At 39.5% G+C, this 18,847-nt stretch overlaps 1 protein-coding gene across 7 annotated transcripts in view; it reads left to right on the forward strand.

Moving 5' to 3' along the window:
- ARB2A (ARB2 cotranscriptional regulator A) overlaps window positions 1–18,847 on the forward strand; it is a 219,340-nt gene that overhangs the window by 34,347 nt on the left and 166,146 nt on the right. For all 7 annotated transcript variants that reach the window (XM_035099875.3, XM_088652801.1, XM_088652800.1 and 4 more), the window contains exon 6: window positions 2,577–2,768. In XM_035099875.3, the coding sequence (XP_034955766.1) occupies window positions 2,577–2,768 (192 nt within the window). The remainder of the gene's footprint in view (window positions 1–2,576; window positions 2,769–18,847) is intronic.

Consider the following 18,847-nt stretch of genomic DNA (forward strand, 5'->3'; position numbering starts at 1 on the left):
CACCTTTTCTATTGCTTCCCTGCGTCTTTGCCACAGCAACATAGTCACTATGAGTACCCGAAGCGTGGACATTTTGTCCCGATTCTCTCCCAATATTTAGAGAACCCGCCTCTAGGTACCAGGGCATGAACTTCTGATATTCTCTGATAATTTCCCTAGCGCTCCTATGCTAGAACCTGCCTGACCGAAAGTTTACAAACCTTCTGCAGTTCTTCTGAGTGGCCTCTCCTTTGAACTGCTTCTAATGAACCCATACTCACGGGGAGCGCGCTGCGCTGAGGTACCTAGACTTGTCCAGTCTCTTATGAGCATAGGGTGAATCGCATCGCGTCCGGCGTCACCAGATGTTGTCTGGGGCAAAGACGACACGACTCGAGGCAGGTTGAACTCAATGGGAAGGCGACCAAGAGCAGAGCTCGAGCGCTTCCTTTTATTGAAAGCTCAGGATGACAGTTAATCATTACAACGACAGTGTAACTTCTAGCCAATTACAGCAGTGCAGTCCCATACAAGGTGATGTTTCCTGTAATGGCACAACCGGTCACTCCCTAAGACATCCTCCATAGCCCACATGTTGTTTTGCCATGCCCTCTGTCCATGCTCCAAGCACATGTCACTCTGTAAACACCCCCTCCTAGTTCCCATTGTGTTAGCCTCCTTGGCTTGACCCATCTGGTTTGTCCTGATTCATCCAGTTCCATCCAGATCCTCCTTGATCCTTCTAGCTCTGTTGTGACCTGTTGCCCTGCTGACCTGAGCCTCTGACCTGTCCTTCTTCACGTGTTTCCCATTCTGACATTAGCCGGTTTGCCGCGCTAATGCCCACACTCTCGCAGATCGGTGTGGCTTGCCAGCACCAGATCTCAGTCATTCCCACACATGCCTGCACAATTTCCTCGTGTAATCCCCACACCTCATGATGATCACAGCGTCTGAGTTGGTTCATATGAGGAAAGGCAGTCCTTGAGGTATTGTGGGCCTGAGCCATTTAAGGCTTTATAGGTCAATACCAGCAGTTTGAGTTGAGCCCAGAAACTAATTGTCAGCCAGTGCAGTCAGGCCAGGATTGGCATTATATGCTCAAGCCATCTTGCCCTGGTAGGCAACCTGGACACTGAATTCTGCACCAACTGAAGTTTCCAGCAGAGGTTATCAGAGCATAGATGACAGAAGTTAAGCTATCCCTGCCCAGATAGGGGTGGAACTGGGTAGCCAGATGCTATAACCCATATGTGCTAATGTATGTTCTGATGTATGTTCTGATCAAGTTATAAGACCAGAGTTTCAGTTGGCTCACACATATCCAGTCTTCTTCAAATGGTAGGATCTGGGCAAGATTTTATATATAAATGGTAGGATCTGGGCAAGATTATATATATATATATATATATATATATATATATATATATATATATATATATATAATAGGGCTTATTACATGTAATCTTGCCTAGAGGTTTCAAAGGAGGGAATAAAATATATAATCCTACAAAACTCCATGAGAGAGTGAAGATGACATACCAGCATTGTGACCTTCCTGACATAAACAAGTGGAGCCACTTGAGCAATTCTATAGTTGAGTCACCAACACCTCATGATAAACTAGCAAGGGCTACAGATAAGGTTAACAGGACCAACGGGGTGCAATTACTGATCTCTAAGCAGGGCTTGTCCACTAGAGTAATAAACACTGTTGTGATTTCCCATTCAGTCTGTATTTTTAAGCAGATATCTGTGATGGTGTGGACAGATTACTGCCAGAAGTGGGCTAGGTAATACCCAGGTATGACCTTACCAACTTCATGCAGATAGGCTGCCCATTGTATGTGAGACAGTTGTGACATTCTGTACTGCTAGTGGAACTGTGTTTGTGACTTCTGTGGCATTTTGAATTTAATTGTTAGTTCTTTGGTATAGTTAGCACAAAGCAACTTTTAGTTTGTTGTCCCTGCTCAACTACGAACTGCTCTGTTTGTCACTGTCCACCTTGGACAAGTCATCATCTAACCTACCTCACAGGCTGTTGTGAGATTAAAAATATCACTCTGTGCTCCTTTTCTGGAAGCCTAGGATGCATACGTATTTTTAAAAAACATGCAAAGAGGAAAACTTACTGGGAGTGATTACGATTTGAGCTCTTAGGGTGGAAATCAATGTACTATGGAATGTTCCATCTGTACAAGCATTTCAGGTTGCCATGCAGAAACACCCATACCCACTGTGCTGTTTTGGGGGTCTCCTAGCCACCCTCAACCCACTTTAGGGGCATGTGGGGAGCAGAGGGGGGAAAGCACCATTGTACCATCAGAAGTCTTCCTTCATGGCTTCCACTGCTAGAACTCATTAGGTGAATCCCACCTGTAGGGTTTGCTCTGCCAGTATGCATTAACACCTTTGTGAGTGGATCTGCTAACAATGAATACTGAGGACAGTATAGTAGGCAACTTATTTTCTAGACTCCAGGTCTAACTAAGCATTTAATTGCTAGTTGCAGCTGTTGGATAGTCTGAATAGATTCATTGATGTAAGCTATATAATTCAATAAGCTGTTAGTAAACACACTGTTTTCATTTTAGGTAGATGCCACGGAAGGTGAACCCCGGAGTTTTATCTTTATGAGTGAGGATGCAATGACAAATCCAGACAAACTGATGGTTTTAATTCACGGTAGTGGTGTTGTTCGAGCAGGACAGTGGGCAAGAAGGCTTATTATAAATGAAGATCTGGACAGTGGTACTCAGATTCCCTACATTAAAAGAGCTATTGAGGTAGGATATTTATTTGGCCTTTTGAAATATGTTTGTTTTTTATACTCAACAATTTTTCACAATATTGTGAGATTTTATTTTCTTAATGTACATCAAAGTTGTGTATAACTGCCAATTTTCTTTTGATTTCTAAAACTTTTGCATAATAATTATTTTATTTGAGGAAACAGTTGTTGTTTACTTGCATTGCATACTGTTATAGGAACTGCCGTGTGGTCTTTGGAGAAGATAAATCAATCCAAAAATCTTTTAAAAACTGATGTTTTCAATTGAATTTCATCAGGTTGGAGTTTTCCTTATCTCCATCTGAAGCACAAATTGTTCTGTCTATTATTACAGGAAGTTGATCCTAGAAGGCATTTGAAGTTGTACCTTTACAAAAAGAGATGTTCTGTGAAGCATACAAATGGACCTATTAAAATTAGTTGGACTAAGTCAGATTCTTAACACAAAACATGCTCCAGTGTTTCACAATGTTGTGTGAGCTCTTAACACAGCCATAGAGGAATGCTCCCCTGAAAACAAAAAGGGAGCGTGACATAGGTAATCTTTTCCCCAAAACTGTCTTCCAGTGTAAGTACGTATCTTGCAGCAGTAATAATGTCCCAAAGAAAGTCATGTGGGTTATGTCAGGAGAAAAAACACATTGGAAACATTTTACCCAATACGTTAATTTTTAAATGGAAACTAAACTGACACAGACAGTTTTACAGTAACCTTTTCAGCCCCAAGCAGAATTCAAATGTGTCTTCGTAGGTGATAAAATGTCCCAAAATGAAGCCGTGCATAGTGTGTCAGAAGAACTGACTTATCTGCTTCTGTTGATTTTTTGCTTTAAAAAACTACATAGGATATTTTTTTTACTCATTTCTGTCCCATTTATTTATTTACTTACAAAATGTATAAAATGCTTAATATGAAAATAAATTTCTTAAGTGCTTTATATAAAATATTATTAGGATAAAATTAATAGAATTTTATATAAAAATATTTTAAAAATTAAAAGTCGATTAAACACAGAACAAAAATTTGTAAACCTGAGTAGTGCTCAAAAAAGGAAAAAAATAGTTTAAGAATTAGAAATCAGAGTCCAGGAAATCTTTAAGAAACATTTATAACTGGTTACTCTCTCCACCTCCTGAACCACCTGTTAAAAGGCATTCCAAAGGGTGAGTGCTACCACTGAGAGAGCTCTTTCTGTGTTGTCACCAAGTGACAGTGTGCTGGTCATAGAATGACTAGCATGAGATCCTTGAAAGATCTTAAGGTTTGGCTTGGTCTGTACTTGGGAGGTGATCTGCTACATTAACACTGGGATTTTAAAAAACCCATACAATTTGTAATGTTCAGTTGTTTTTCTTGGGATTTTTTTTGGGGGGGGGGGGAGTCCCGGGTGCTTTAGTTTGGAAAGAAAATTGTAAATGGTAAAGTGAGTGACAGTTGTTGACACATTAGACCATATTGTAGAACTACTGAATAAATTCTGCAGTGAAAAAGTGCACTCAGGTTGGATTTAAGGTGTGTTTTTCGTTCAAAGGTTAAGTGGTGAATGTATCCATTTTAAGACTTTCTGATGCTTCTGGTTATGATAAACCATGAGAAAATAAGTTTTTATAAATTTATAAATTACACATCTTTTCCTAGGCTATACTGTTTTGGGTGAAAAACCCTATAAACATGCCTTCGAATATGGTTCAAAGCCTTGAACAGGAAAAAAAAATACAGGCCAATTTTCATTTTTACAGAAACTGTCATAAAAGAGAGTCATTGTTAGGGGAATTAGTATTATTGTGAACTGAACCTAAACAACTTCAGTGGGGTTGAAAATGAAGGTTTGAGTTCTGCCATTTTTTCCTCCAAGTAACAAATACTGCTTTAGATAAAATACTAACTTCTTCATCATTCTAATTTAGGGGCAGCTAACATGGTGCGCTCCAGGTTTGTTGGACTGCAATTCCCAATACATAACCATTGGTCATGCTGCCTGGGGCTGATGGGAGTTGGAGTTCAACAACATCTGGAGGGTCACAGGTTAGCCATTTAAGGTCTAAGCTTTATTCAGCTGGTCAAGGGTCTATTGTTGGATCAGAAAATTTAAAGAGTGCAGAAATGGGGAGAATTGTTTCAGCACTGTTTCTCATTCTCATCCAAAAAGAGTTTAACAGTCCCACCAGGTGAAGGTAAAATTATTCCTATTCTTCTGCAAATCTCCATTATACACTCTCTGGTGGGCTACTAGATCCATCTCTAGATCGGATACATGCAAATAAAAAGGTAAAGGACCCCTGACAGTTAAGTCCAGTCGTGAACGACTCTGGGGTTGCGGCGCTCATCTCACTTTACTGGCCAAGGGAGCCGACATTTGTCCGTGGACAGTTTTTCCAGGTCATGTGGCCAGCATGACTAAGCCACTTCTGGTGAAACCAGAGCAGCGCACAGAAACACGGTTTACCTTTCCGCCGGACCGATACCTATGTATCTCCTTGCACTGCATGCTTTTGAACTGCTAGGTTGGCAGAAGCTGGGACCGAACAAATAAACAAATAAAAGCTCTTAATTCCCCATATGTACATGCATTTCATGAACGTATGGTAGAAGTATTCATTTCAGTGTCTGACTCGGGGTCCATAGATTTGGGGAGGACTTGTGAAAACTTTACTGCTCTCATAGGTTTGAAGTGCATTTGCCTTCAAAGCCAGGGATTGGTCGTTCTGGTGGAATCTTGAAGAGGTATGTTGCAGCAAGCATTTAGCACAGGCATCCCCAAACTGCGGCCCTCCAGATGTTTTGGCCTACAACTCCCATGATCCCTAGCTAACAGGACCAGTGGTCAGGGAAGATGGGAATTGTAGTCCAAACATCTGGAGGGCCGAAGTTTGGGGATGCCTGATTTAGCATGTACAGTATTTTCACACTTTGACTGAGAGTCCAAGTCCAAGAACTGCACAATTAGTTCCCTATCCAATAAGGTTTTGTGCTCATGCATCTCTATTAGTATGTCTCTCAATTTCCTGGTGCTGCTTGGGTTGTTGTTGTTGTTTTAACTGAGGGGACTTTTAAAAGTGAGATGTAAGATAAAAAGTAAAAAATCTTTACTTGCATATGCTGGCCCTTGTGCCTGCCTGAAACAACTCTGGAGTTTTATATGATTAAGTTGGTCATGATAACAGTTTTGAAAATATGTTTAATAAGCTGTTGTTGATGTTGTTGTTGTTTAGACGTTTAGTCGTGTCCAACTCTTCATGACCCCATGGACCATACCACGCCAGGCACTCCTTTCTTTCACTGCCTCCTGCAGTTTGGTCAAACTCATGTTCGTAGCTTCTTGAACACTGTCCAACCATCTCAGCTACTGAATGTGAAAAAGAAAAAGTTCTTCCTTATCCCAAACATGCATATACAAAAATAGGAAATACTGAGAGCATAAACATACAGTGGTACCTTGGTTTAATAACAGCTTAGTTTATGAACAACTTGGATTAAGAATGCTACAAACCCGGAAGTAGGTGTTTTGGTTTCTGAACTTTGCCTTGGAATAAGAACATGTTTCACATCCTGTTGAGTGTGTTCCATTTGTAAATTGAGTCCCCTGCTGCTATGGGAAAGCACAACTTGGTTTAAGGTTTGGTTTAAGAATGGAGTTCCAAAACGGATTAAGTTCATAAACCAAGGTACCACTGCATATGTTTTATTTCCTTTTTAAAAAATGTGTGGTAGTTATATATTTATTTACAATAAATAGTGCCTGTTAAATTCTGATTGAATGGATTTATATCCAAATGAATTTTATACAGAAACTTTATAAGTAGGTAATTAGTCATAAATTTGTCTAAGTTCAGTCAAAGATCGCTTAAAGAAAATTCAGAGGGAAGGTTAAATGCTTGGAGTTATATTGAATGACAGGCTATATAAGCCCACCCTAGCCCCCATGCCAGCAAAGGAAAACAATGAGATGACAGCTCTAGTGTTTGGAGAGAGGTTGTTAACGACAGCTTATTCCTTTATGATTTCAACTCTTGACAGAAGACAGGTCTGCTTGTTGCATCATGGCAGATGTATCATTACCTTCTGGCCCTGTCATGACTGAATTGGAATAAACCCACTTGCAAATCTGAAAATCCAATTACTTTGTGGAAGTTTAGACACTGTTTCTATGATTCATGCGTAGTTGCGTATAAACCTCATCTCAGTGGCTGTTTACTTCTGAATTCTAATAGCGTTCTAATAATTTTAATTCTGAAGATCACAAAATGAATTAAATGTATGATGGAGGTTTTCTTTGTGTCCTGATAAATCATTACTATGGTTGTATAATATCTGTAGCATTATTTTGTTGCAACTTTCTTCATTAAGCTAGAGAAATTACTATTAAGTCTTCCTAGATATATATGTTTTTTGAAAGGTGCATTTTTCTGTTAACTGTTAAGCATTGGAAAATGCCACCTAGTGAATATTTACTGTATTTTATGTTTCTTGTATCTGTTTTTCATTTTGACAATTAAGTGGTATTTTCTGTGGGTTCATATGGATATTAGAATTCAGTATATTTACCACTTTAACTTGTGGGAAAACTCACAGTGACTCTGGAGATTAGACAAGAGAGAAAGGAGGTGTGGATTTATGAAAGTATGTCAAAAGCCTTTGGGTTTGGGTATGATCAGAATTTCAATGGAGGTTGAGATGAGTTTAAATGCTTCGAAGCCATGCATAAAAATCATGTTTAATTTCTGTCATATTGTTCTTTTTTAGTCACTGTGATGTCTTATTCAAATCTGCTTTTCTCCAGCTTTGTGCTACCCTGTACAAGATCTGTGTCCCTCCCCCACTTTGTATTTCATTTTAACTGCTGATCCCTTTTCTGTGGTACTTCTGCCTTTAATATCAGCTGAAGAGGCCTGAATTGCTGAATCAAAGCCGTTTTGGGAGGGATATAGTGTTTAAGATTGTGCAGGGTGAGAATCTCTGGGTAGAAGGTAACACTTCCTGCAGTTATAATCAATGCACTTGACACTTTCAAAGGGAGGAGAAGCCATGACTTGCTCAGGGGTTAAACTTTTTAAATAACCTCTCCAGGGAAAGATGCCGTCAATAAAACATAATAATTAGTTGAAGATTCTTGAGTGGTATTGGTTAAGAATGAAAAGATTAGAGACAGGGAAGGTCTTTAATTTCTTTTGTTTCTTAACCTTTAACTTTAGTTTAAATTTAATGTAGCTCTTAAGAATTAATCTGTTTTTTTTCTCGTCTTTTTAGCTATAGAAATTTTTGTATCTTCTTTTTAACAATAAAGTAACTGTCACAACTCATGGTTCTTCCTATGGCCAGTAAACCCACCTCTTTCCCCTTCCTGTATATACAGCAGCATTCAACTAAACAAAATATATAGAATAAATAAAAATTGATTTTTTTCCAGCAACATTTAGTCAGTTTTACATATCTACATTTAACATACCATGCAGATAAAGGTCAAATGGAATCTGTAGCAGTTGAAGGCAAGGGCTTGGAGTCAGGGAAAATAAGAAACCAAATTTAGGCCGTTTTCATATATTATTTTTGAAATATCCAGTTGCATGTTTAAAATAAAAGATTTATATACTTCTGCATATGGTATGAAGCTTGTGGTTTTCAAATTCAGGAGGTTATTTAAATGCCTCCAAACAGTGTGTGGGAAATACTAAATACTGATAAATAATGTATGAATTGGTTTAGTATGAAAGAGTCCTAGCCTTCATTAATTATTTATTTAATATTTCCACTTTAAGAAAATGTAAAGAAAAATGCAATCATGACTGTAGTTTGGGATAGTAACCCATACATGGCTTAGGTGAATATGTAAGCTAAATATTTAATAAATATAACACTGGTTGTTCCTCTTTCGTGGTGCTTTCAAACAGTTCATAAACATACCCTCCAACTCCCGGATTGAAAAATCCGGGATCAGCGGCGGTGCAGCACCAGAAGTCGCTTCTACACATGTCCAGACATGCATAGAAGCGACTTCCGGTGCTGGGCTGCCCGTGTCTGCATGTCTGGGCACCAGAAATTGCTTCTGCACATGTCCAGGACATGGCTGCCGGCAGGAGCTTTATGGGATATTTACGGGATATAATCAATTCAGGATAACAGCAGGAAACGGTAACAAAATACAGGGGTTTCCCGCGAAAAACGGGAGACTTGGCAGCTATGTTCATAAAGAGTTGAGCTTAATTTTGTATACTTTTTAAATACTTACACAGTTATGAATTTAGAATTTCTCTTACAATTGCTGTACACTCTTAATTCCCTTCCATTTTTCATTGATATTTCCCTTCTCCAGACTGGATTACCGCAGTTTCTGTTTGTGGGGATGCCTTTGAAGTTGGTCTGGAAGCTGCAGCTAGTGCAAAATACAGCAGGTTGACTGCTTACTGGAGCAGGATATTGCTAATGGGCTAAGTTCAAAGGGACAGTTTTGGGGTATATGAAGTCCCATACAACAACAACAACAACAGCAACAACAACAACAATTTATTTATACCCCGCCCATCTGGCTGGATTTCCCCAGCCACTCTGGGCGGCTTCCAACAAAACAGTAAAACACAATAATCTATTAAACATTAAATGCTTCCCTAAACAGGGCTGCCTATACTGAACACAGAAGCAAAATTAAAAAATTCCTTCAGTAGCACCTTAAAGACCAACTAAGTTTTTATTTTGGTATGAGCTTTCGTGTGCATGCACACTTCTTCAGATACACTTGAAACAGAAGAGCCAGACCCTTATGTATATACAAAGGGTGGTGGGGGTGGGTGGGAATGGGTGATGGGCTGATAGGAGTGGTAAACCTGTTGATGGCTGCTAACGACTGCTGATGACTGCAATTGGTCCTGCTGGAAAAAGCAAGGGCTGAGGCGCTAAAGAAAGCTTGATCATGCATAATGAGGTAAGAACCCTATGTCTTTGTTCATCCCAGGTGGCTCCATGGTTTTAAGCTTGGTAATGAGTTCCAATTCAGCAACTTCTCTTTCCAGTCTGTTCCTGAATTTTTTCTGTAATAAAACAGCTGCTTTGAGATCTTGTATAGAATGTCCTGGGAGATTGAAGTGTTCTCCTACTGGTTTCTCTGTCTTGTGATTCCTGATGTCAGATTTATGTCCATTTATCCTTTGGCGTAGGGTTTGGCCTGTTTGTCCAATATAGAGAGCTGAAGGGCACTGTTGGCATTTGATGGCATACACAATGTTAGAAGATGAGCAATTAAATAGTCCTGAGATGGTATGTTGGATGTTGTTGGGGCCAGTAATGGTGTTGTCCGGGTGTATGTGGCAGCAAAGTTGGCATCTGGGTTTATTGCAGGCTCTGGTACCAGTGTCCATGTTAAGTCTGGTGGTTGTATTATTGTGGGTGAGGAGTTGTTTAAGATTGGGTGGCTGTCTGTAGGCAATGAAAGGTCTTCCTCCCAGAGCTTGAGAAAGGGAGCTGTCATTGTCCAGGAGAGGCTGTAGATCTCTGATGATGCGTTGTACTGTTTTAACTTGGGAGCTGTATGTGATGACTAGTGGTGTTCTGTTATTTTCTTTTTGGGGTCTGTCTTGCAGCAGGTTCTCTCTAGGTATCAGTCTGGCTCTGTTGAGTGCCCTTCAGCTCTCTATATTGGGTCTGGCTCTTCTGTTTCACGTGTATCTGAAGAAGTGTGCATGCACACGAAAGCTCATACCAAAATAAAAACTTAGTTGGTCTTTAAGGTGCTACTGAAGGAATTTTTTTTATTTTGCTTCGACTCAGACCAACACGGCTACCTACCTGTAGCTTGGGACCAGAATACCTGAAAGGTCATCTCACCACTTATATACCCAGTTGATCACTGTGCTCTGCTAAAAGATGCTAAGCTCTTGGTATTAGACTAGTGGTTTTCAACCTTTTTGAGAGCATGGCTCCCATGACCAACCACATTCTTTCTGTGGCTCCCCTGTAACGGAAGCCACTTATACTGGGGTTCTGATACAGGATGCGCATAAGTGGGGATTTGCCCATTCTGCCCCCACTCCATTTCCTCCGCCCCTTTTCGGCACCATTTTGGGCGTGTGTGTAAGTGGGAGAGCATGTGTCGACAGGAACCCAAGTGACGCTGCTGCATTGCAGAGCCGAGCTGACACCCCAGCCTCCCTTTCCCGAAATGAGTGTGCACATGTGTGGGGAATGGAGAGGGCAAAACAAGATTAAGATCAGAAGCAGAAATATTTTGTTATTGTGGGGAAAGCTAGAAACACACAGCACAGGTTCTGCATACATGGTTCTGTTCCCATAAAGCTGGGTGACTGTTACGGAAAAGGGGGGTTGCCGAGGGGGGGAGGTAGAAAGAAATAGAGGGGAAGGATGTTGGGGATAGGAAAGAAACTGCTCATTTTCAGGGTTAAATCCCTCCTTATAGAGCACACACACATCCAGGCACACATACCTTCAAGCTACTTTGCTGTTTTCTCATGCCCTTTGTGTAAATCTAAGGAACTGTTAGTTACTGAAGCAGGGGAGGATTTGTAGTTGTGGGGAAAAGATTTTACGAAGAAAAACAGTCATGCAAAAGTGCTTCCCCACTTTTTTTGCTGCTGTTATATTTTGGGAAGAAAATGGGCTGCAAGTTAAAGCTGCTGGCTCCCTTGAATGTTCCTCAGAGAGAAGGAGAGAGAGATATAGTACAAGAAGATATGGGCTGCAAGTTAAGGAAAGGACGGCCCCCGGGGCTCTCCTGCACTCAAGTCACCCCAGGGTGCCACAGTACACTGGTTGAAAACCAATATATTAGACAATTTATCAAGAAAATGTGACAATTTAACACAGGTCACAAGTATCTCTGCATTTGCTAAAGTGAAGAAGAATATAGCATGATGATCTGCCATGGTGTGCTATGTGATCTGGCAAAATGCTTTAAAAAGGTTCTGAGGCTGGACTACAGAATATGCAGAAGATAGTCATTTTGTAATTAGTATACTTTTATTATACCTCTTTCAAAACTTTACCAGTCAATTTACCAAGATGTGCTTTTTAACTATTCAAATGCCAACCCTAATAGGGGCATATAAATGTATTTATGATTCAATCCAACTGCCAAAGCAAAGTTGATTTTTTTAAAAGCATATGTCATTATTTCAAATACCTTGCAATTCAACAGGGAGAAGTGCTTGCTAATTCAGACCATTAAATGTATAGTTCAGTAACATTGTTCTGCCTGATAAGCAGCAGAGTATAGTTCTATTACAGAAATCCAAGTGTTTTAATCCTGTCATGAACTTTCTTACCATAAGTAATCAAGGAATAAATTTGGCATGGGGTTCGCGTGCAAAATTATGTAGTTTCATGATCTTTTGAAAATACGTCATTCTTTTGAATAATAATAATAATATGTCATTTTTGATCAATTTTTTAAAATGTTAAATAGTTCTATGAGAACAAACTGCAATTGTTGATAATTGTCTTTTTTCTTGAAATTAACAAATTATAACATCAAAACATTTCCAGTGAGGTATGTAGTAGGTCATTTGCTGCTGCAGGCATTTTCTCTCCCTTCAGGATGTGCTTGTTTAGTTTCTCTCACTTTCTGCCTGTGGCACTGTATAGTGAAATTCAGACATGTTCCTTCCCTCCAAGGAATCTCTAGGGTTGAATATAACTTATACAAAATTAATAAATGGTGTTGCTTTTTCATTATCACCCTTCCAATGCAATTTGCTATGTGTTCCCTGTTTGAAAAAAAGTTGTTTAGGTTACATTTCTTACAGGAAAGCAATGTTTCTACTTAAAAATTTTATATGGGGAAAGGGTGGCTAATGGAGTGGATGTCATAACTATGATAGCTTATAACAGTTTTTGCAGTTGTGTGGTGGGGCTGGGCAGAGCTACAGTACTAAAAAAGTCATGATGTCTGAACAAAGATATTGAACATGTTGTAAGGCCTTCAACCTAAAAGCATGATCAGTAATGAAAATTAGGCTCAAATATGGAATCATAAGGCATGGCATTCTACTAGATCAGCAGCCACCTTCTAACTGCAATAACTTCACTAAGCTACCACAAAATCACAAACCTATGCACTGAAACGTGTTTGAAACTGAATTTTCTGTTGGCTGTAGCTATCCAACAGAAAGATTTTGTACAAATGAAGAAAACGACCCCTGTTATCATTTGCAGAACCTTGATTGAAGTTGGGACATGGATCACATCACTGTGTCATGGTTTCTACCAGAAACCCTAAGGAGCTATAGTTTTGAGTTCTGTAACCCCTCAGAGAACAAGAATCTCAAGGGTTCATTGGGGCATGGAGAGCTACCAGTTTCAGTGTATATATAATGTGAGAGCACATAAGTAGATGGATTTTAGATGATATTTCTTAACTTGTTTGAAACTAATTCTTTCTATTTACAAATTACAGGTGCAATTGCTATTTTCTCATAATGTTGAATTATGAAATTCCAAAATATGTTATCGTTTTATATTGGCACTTAGACATCAAATGAGCACATTTTTTCACATATCAGAATGAGAAAAATGTGGTTTCTGGGCATGCTATCAGGCTCATAGAAATATTTTGGTTATTTCCATTTTATAAGCTTTTTACGTATTATTAAACTTAAAAGCACTTAAAAATTGTTTTAAATTTTGGTGGATGTGTAAGTAGTAAGATAAGGCAGAGGAGCTGTTTTGGGAAACTTTGTTTGTTTGTTTGTAGCCCAGGTGTACCAGATTTCACAGCACACAGATTTCACAGACTAATGGCTAATGAAAAAGGAACTTTCTATCACATGTGGTGATCTTGTGATGAAACATTCAGCTTTTGGACTGAAGTTTTCCATGAAATTGGTAAAATAACTAACCAAAAATATAGGTGAACTCCCAAATAATGTTATTGTTTATTTTTTATGGTTTGTTGCAAACTATTTTATTTAAAGCCTTAATTATGTTTTGCATTTTAGCTGCCAGAATGGTAATAGCCAAACATTAGAAACAATCTCATCTTAATTTATTGAGTTTTTGGTACAGTACAAGGAAATTTGGCCTTGTTGGAAAACCTGACATTTAAACTGAAAGAAAAGGACCAGAAGCAGACAAATTTTATACCACATTGTACAAGTTTATTGACTATGCAACTTTATCACACAGTACTTTTCAACCTTCAACACATGGAACTCTAGAGAAAACTACTTTTGGTCAGCCAGAGAATGCAGGAAATGCAGGATCATTATTCTTAACATATGTGATGACACACTATGATCTGCCTTTATATCCTCTCACTTGCTTTTCTCATCATAATGCTTACCCTCTCCCACATATATGGTTTATTTTGTTATTGTTTTATTGTAGTTCATATATGAATTACCTAAGGTGTGTATAAAACTGAGTAAATACAATTTAAAAAATGAATCTTGGTGATGGATGAGAGGATGACAGTGTCAGGAGTATGGGCAGGAGTCAGGCTCTGGGGCCTGTAGTGCTTTGCAGGACTGGGGCATGCCTCAACTTGTGCTGGAGAAGCAAGGCGTGGCCACACAGGTGAAGTCCTCAGCTTGTGCTGGAGAGGCAAGGAGTAGTCACCCAGGTGAGGCCACTTGAGATCTCACTGCACCTGGTGGCAGGAGCTGGGAGGGATAAAAGCCCAGCATTTCCCTTCAGCTCTTTGCCACAGCAACGCTTTCCCTGCCTGGTTGCATCTGGCCTCCTGTTCCTTGGACCCTTGCCTTGCCGACGTCTTGATCCTGTTCCTTGGACCCTTGCCTTGTTGCCGCCGTGCTTCTTGGACCCCTGCCTCGCCTTCGCCTTGCTCCTGCCCCGTGGACCTTCGCCTTGCTTCTTGTTCCTGGATCCTTCACCTTGCTCCTTGGACCCTTGCTTCGCCTTCGCCTTGCTCCTGCCCTGTGGACCTTCGCCTTGCTTCTTGTTCCTGGATCCTTCGCCTTGCTCCTTGCTCCTTGGACCCTTGCTTCGCCTTCGCCTTGCTCCTGCCCCGTGGACCTTCGCCTTGCTTCTTGTTCCTGGATCCTTCGCCTTGCTTCTTGTTCCTGGACCCTCGCTTTGCCTTCGCCTTGCTTCGTGCCCCGTGGACCTTCGCCTCTGCCTTCGACCCTGCTTCTTCACCACCATCTTGCCTCTGGTCCTGACGCCCGCCGACCGGACCGTGACAGACAGTTTGAAATTTCACATCATGAAAGAAACTATTTTTCTGTTGAAGTGAAATTGTTTTGTTACTTATAATAGTGTTATATTCAGTAATATTAAATATTGTGCAAATTGTTACGTGTGCATATTTTTTCAGAAAACTTTGAAAAGGTATCAAAACATTTTGCAAACAGAAAAATGTTTTCTTAAGTGAGGTCTGTTGACTTTCAGACATTGGAATTGTCTTTTGAATTCCAACACTATCATCGGGAGAAACATGACGAAGACTAATCTAAAGTACAGTTATCTAGGAGGAAGCAGCATGGAACTCAGTTGGACTTACTTCTGAATGGACAGATACGATGATCACAGTGACCTTCTGAAACAGTGTGGGAGGTGGTGTTGGGGGATGGGGGAGTAGAACTAGAAAAAGCTGCTTCCCTCTTGCCAGTGACATCTTTCCATTGGATCAAAATTCTTCCATGTGTGGAAGGAGTCTTTCCATCGTTGATAGATGAAGTCTTAGTCCAACGCAATGTGAGATAATATGCAACACCAGCGCCAAGTGGGGGGGGGCTAAAGCTCCCCCAAAATTTTCAATGAAGCCCCCCTCCCAGTTCTGCAGCAACAGCGCACACACACACCACAGGGCTTGCTTGTGTCTCGCACACTGAGGGGGACACACAACACAGTGCGTGTGTGCATGATGTGGTGATGTCGCACAGCTCTGGGCCCCCTCAATCAGCGTGTCTGATATGCAAGATCAAATATGTACAGTTTCAAATATTTGATGGTGGTAGTTTATGGAGCAAATCCATCTTTTTTTGTTTTAAAATTTATATGCCAACTTTCTACCCCAAATGGGAACTTGGAGAGTCTCACAATGAAATAAATAATTGACACAAGATGTTAATAGCACAACCAAAGATTAAAATTGTGAAGAAAAAATGAGAGCAAATACTGTAGTTGTAACTGCAAAAATGAAATTAGCTTTACTTACATTCTGTTGACATTGGGAGCATATAGGATTAATTTTCAAGAGTTAATAAGAGTTAATAAATGGTTGTAGACTTATATTTTAACTGGTAGCTTATGTTTATTATATTTAAAATATTTATTAATGAGTGTCCTATGCAGAATAAAACATTTAGTAGCTATAATTATTGAAATAGGCTAAATCAGATATTGGAAGCATTGCTTTCCAATGTTGACTCATACTGCTTCATAAATGTTAAATTTCTCATGCCTGTTTGATTAAATAGGCAAATCTATCATATATATTTTTAACCAGATGACTTTCACATAATGTCTATTTTCATGTTCAGCTAGGCCTATTGTTTGTTTTATATCTTGCACTGTGTATTTATCTTCTGACTGTATTTCCCATGAGTCTCTGGTAAGTAGATCATGTAGTCTGAAAATAATTTAATTTAGAACTGTGGGTGTAGGAGGCGAGAGAGGACTAATTAAAGGACATATGCAGGAGTCCATCTGGGTTGCTAGAATCATCCTTCACCAACTAAAATAAGTAATTTCTCTTGGGAAATATTCATCTGAAGTTTAGATATTTTAATAATTGTCATAGATAAACACATATAGATAAGCCAGAATTTTAGCGTATTTTAGTGACGAGATTCACTTTAAAAGGGTGTGTGTGTCATAAAAAGACCTTCATCACAAGCGTTATAGTGAATATATATCGAGCTTGAAATAGTTTCATCCACAGCAGCCTTGATAGAAGTGTAGAGTTGGAAGGGATCCCAATGGGCAACTGTTGGCTACTCGTGTGTACTCTTCCCTCATGATTTCTCCTTTTTTCATTTCTTATACATGCCCTTTTTATGTCTCAGCTCCTCTGTAAGCTCCTTATGCAGAAACACTGGTTTCTTTTTTAAAAAATAATAATTTTTATTAAACATTTTTATTGTTTACAAAAGTACGTGCATTGTCTTTTCTCAGGTTGTAAAGTCTTTTCTATATATGGTGTGAGACATTAGTGTTGTAAACAAACAAACCCTGGTTTCTTGCTTCCCTCTTTTCTTCTTAGAATTGTCTGCATTTGTGCCTTCAGTATTTCACTTTAAGAAATTCCCGTCCATTTTGGACTCCATTTAAGTATTTCTGACCATGGGTTCTCACCCAGTAGTTCCTTAAGCTTTTTGAAATCAGCCATCTTGAAGTCCAGAGGGCATGCCTAACTATACTTAGCTTTCCCTTGCCTCTGTATAATGAAACACAAGAGAGCATGACCATTTTCTTCCAAGGTTCCTAGTACTTTCACTTTGTCATTCAGTTGCCTCTCATGAGGATCAAGTCCAAGAGAGATGACCTTGTTGCTTCTTCCAGCTTCTGGGAAATGAAATTGTCAGCAAAAGGCAATGGAAAAATTTGTTGGACCTTACATTCTTGGCAAAGTTTGTGTTCCAACAGATACTGGGGTAGTCGATGTCTTCCATTATGACTCTATCCCTCGAAATATTTGGTAATCTGTACTAGGAAGTCTTCAGTCTGGTTTGAAGGTCAATAGCAAACCCCACAGTGCTGTTACTGTTGTTTCCATCCTCCTTTTTTTATTCTCAATCTGCCTTCCCTGTTCCAACTCTTAGATCTCTTCAGAAGTATACACATCCCTTACATATAATGCTGCTACTCCTCCCTTCCTGTTTGGTCTATTCCTTTTTACTACTAGAATTAATACCGTTATTGGAGTCAAACAGGGATGCATTTTGGCGCCTTTCTTGTTTAATTTTTATATTAATGACATGGTTAAAGAACTGGAGGGCCTACAGTTTGCCCCTGTCACAATTCTCAACCAAAAAACTCTCAGTCTTAATGTATGCTGATGACCTAGTACTTGTATCTAGAACCAGGTGGACCTGAGACAGCTGCTTGCGAAATTAAGTTCATATTGCATGAGGAATGCTTTACAGTTTCTATAAACTACAGTACAATAAGATGCAGGTCATTGTATTTGGGAAGCGCCCTAAAAAGCATGGATGAACACATCATAAACCAAGTAAATACATTTAAATATCTGGGATTGGTTTATTGAGAAACAGCATCTTGGAATATACAGCTATCCAATATTAAATTGCAGGCCTTTAAATCAGCAAAAGCTATTTTGAAATTCGCTGCTTGCAAAGATGGAACTCTGGTTAACCCAGCTCGATCTGTGTACAAAGCAAAATCAATTGCCCAGATTTTATATGGTGCAGAGGTTTGGGGTACCTCAAAGGTCTCTGGTTTCGAACCCCCACAGAATTATTTTTTAAGAGTCCTTTTAGGTTTACCCAAAGATGTGCAATCTGCCATGGTCAGGTTGGGAACTCGCATGCTGAGCATAGAGAGCCAAATAGATAAAAGAATCCTCTGTTACTGATTTAGAATTCAACAGATGGACAACACTAGGCTACCAAAAAAATGCCTGATTGAGCTCTTGAATGGATTACCCCTTAAAAACTGGGTACATCAAGCTGCCCAACTGATGGGCAAATATGACCTCTCAGTGACCGAGATCAAAGAACTTCCCTTATATTCCCAGTAATTTTTTTTAATGAACCATAAGGGCAGTGGCAATTAAAAACGACCTAAACTCTATGTACACATCCACATGCGCCCCATTATATTTTAAACTTAGAGAGGCCCATGAACAAACGCCTTATTTCAATGAACTGACTTTTGTACAACTTCGGAAAGCTTTTACAGAGTTACGATTAAATACAATAAACTCTGCTTATAGAGATGGGGGACACAGAGGCATACCAACAAACAAACACATTTGCATTAGGGGATGTCCTGAAGTAGAGGACCTTACGCATTATATCTTGCGCTGTCCTTTATATAATGAAGCAAGAGAATGAATTTTTAGCACCCATAATGACAGGGTCCCCTGGCCAGAACCCCTCTGACATGACTTTATATCTCCTCGCAGATATAGATAAGTATGTGACCTG

The sequence above is a fragment of the Zootoca vivipara genome, chromosome 10 (assembly GCF_965207765.1).
Source record: "Zootoca vivipara chromosome 10, rZooViv2.hap1.1, whole genome shotgun sequence".
In the NCBI taxonomy this organism is placed as follows: Eukaryota; Metazoa; Chordata; class Lepidosauria; order Squamata; family Lacertidae; genus Zootoca; species Zootoca vivipara.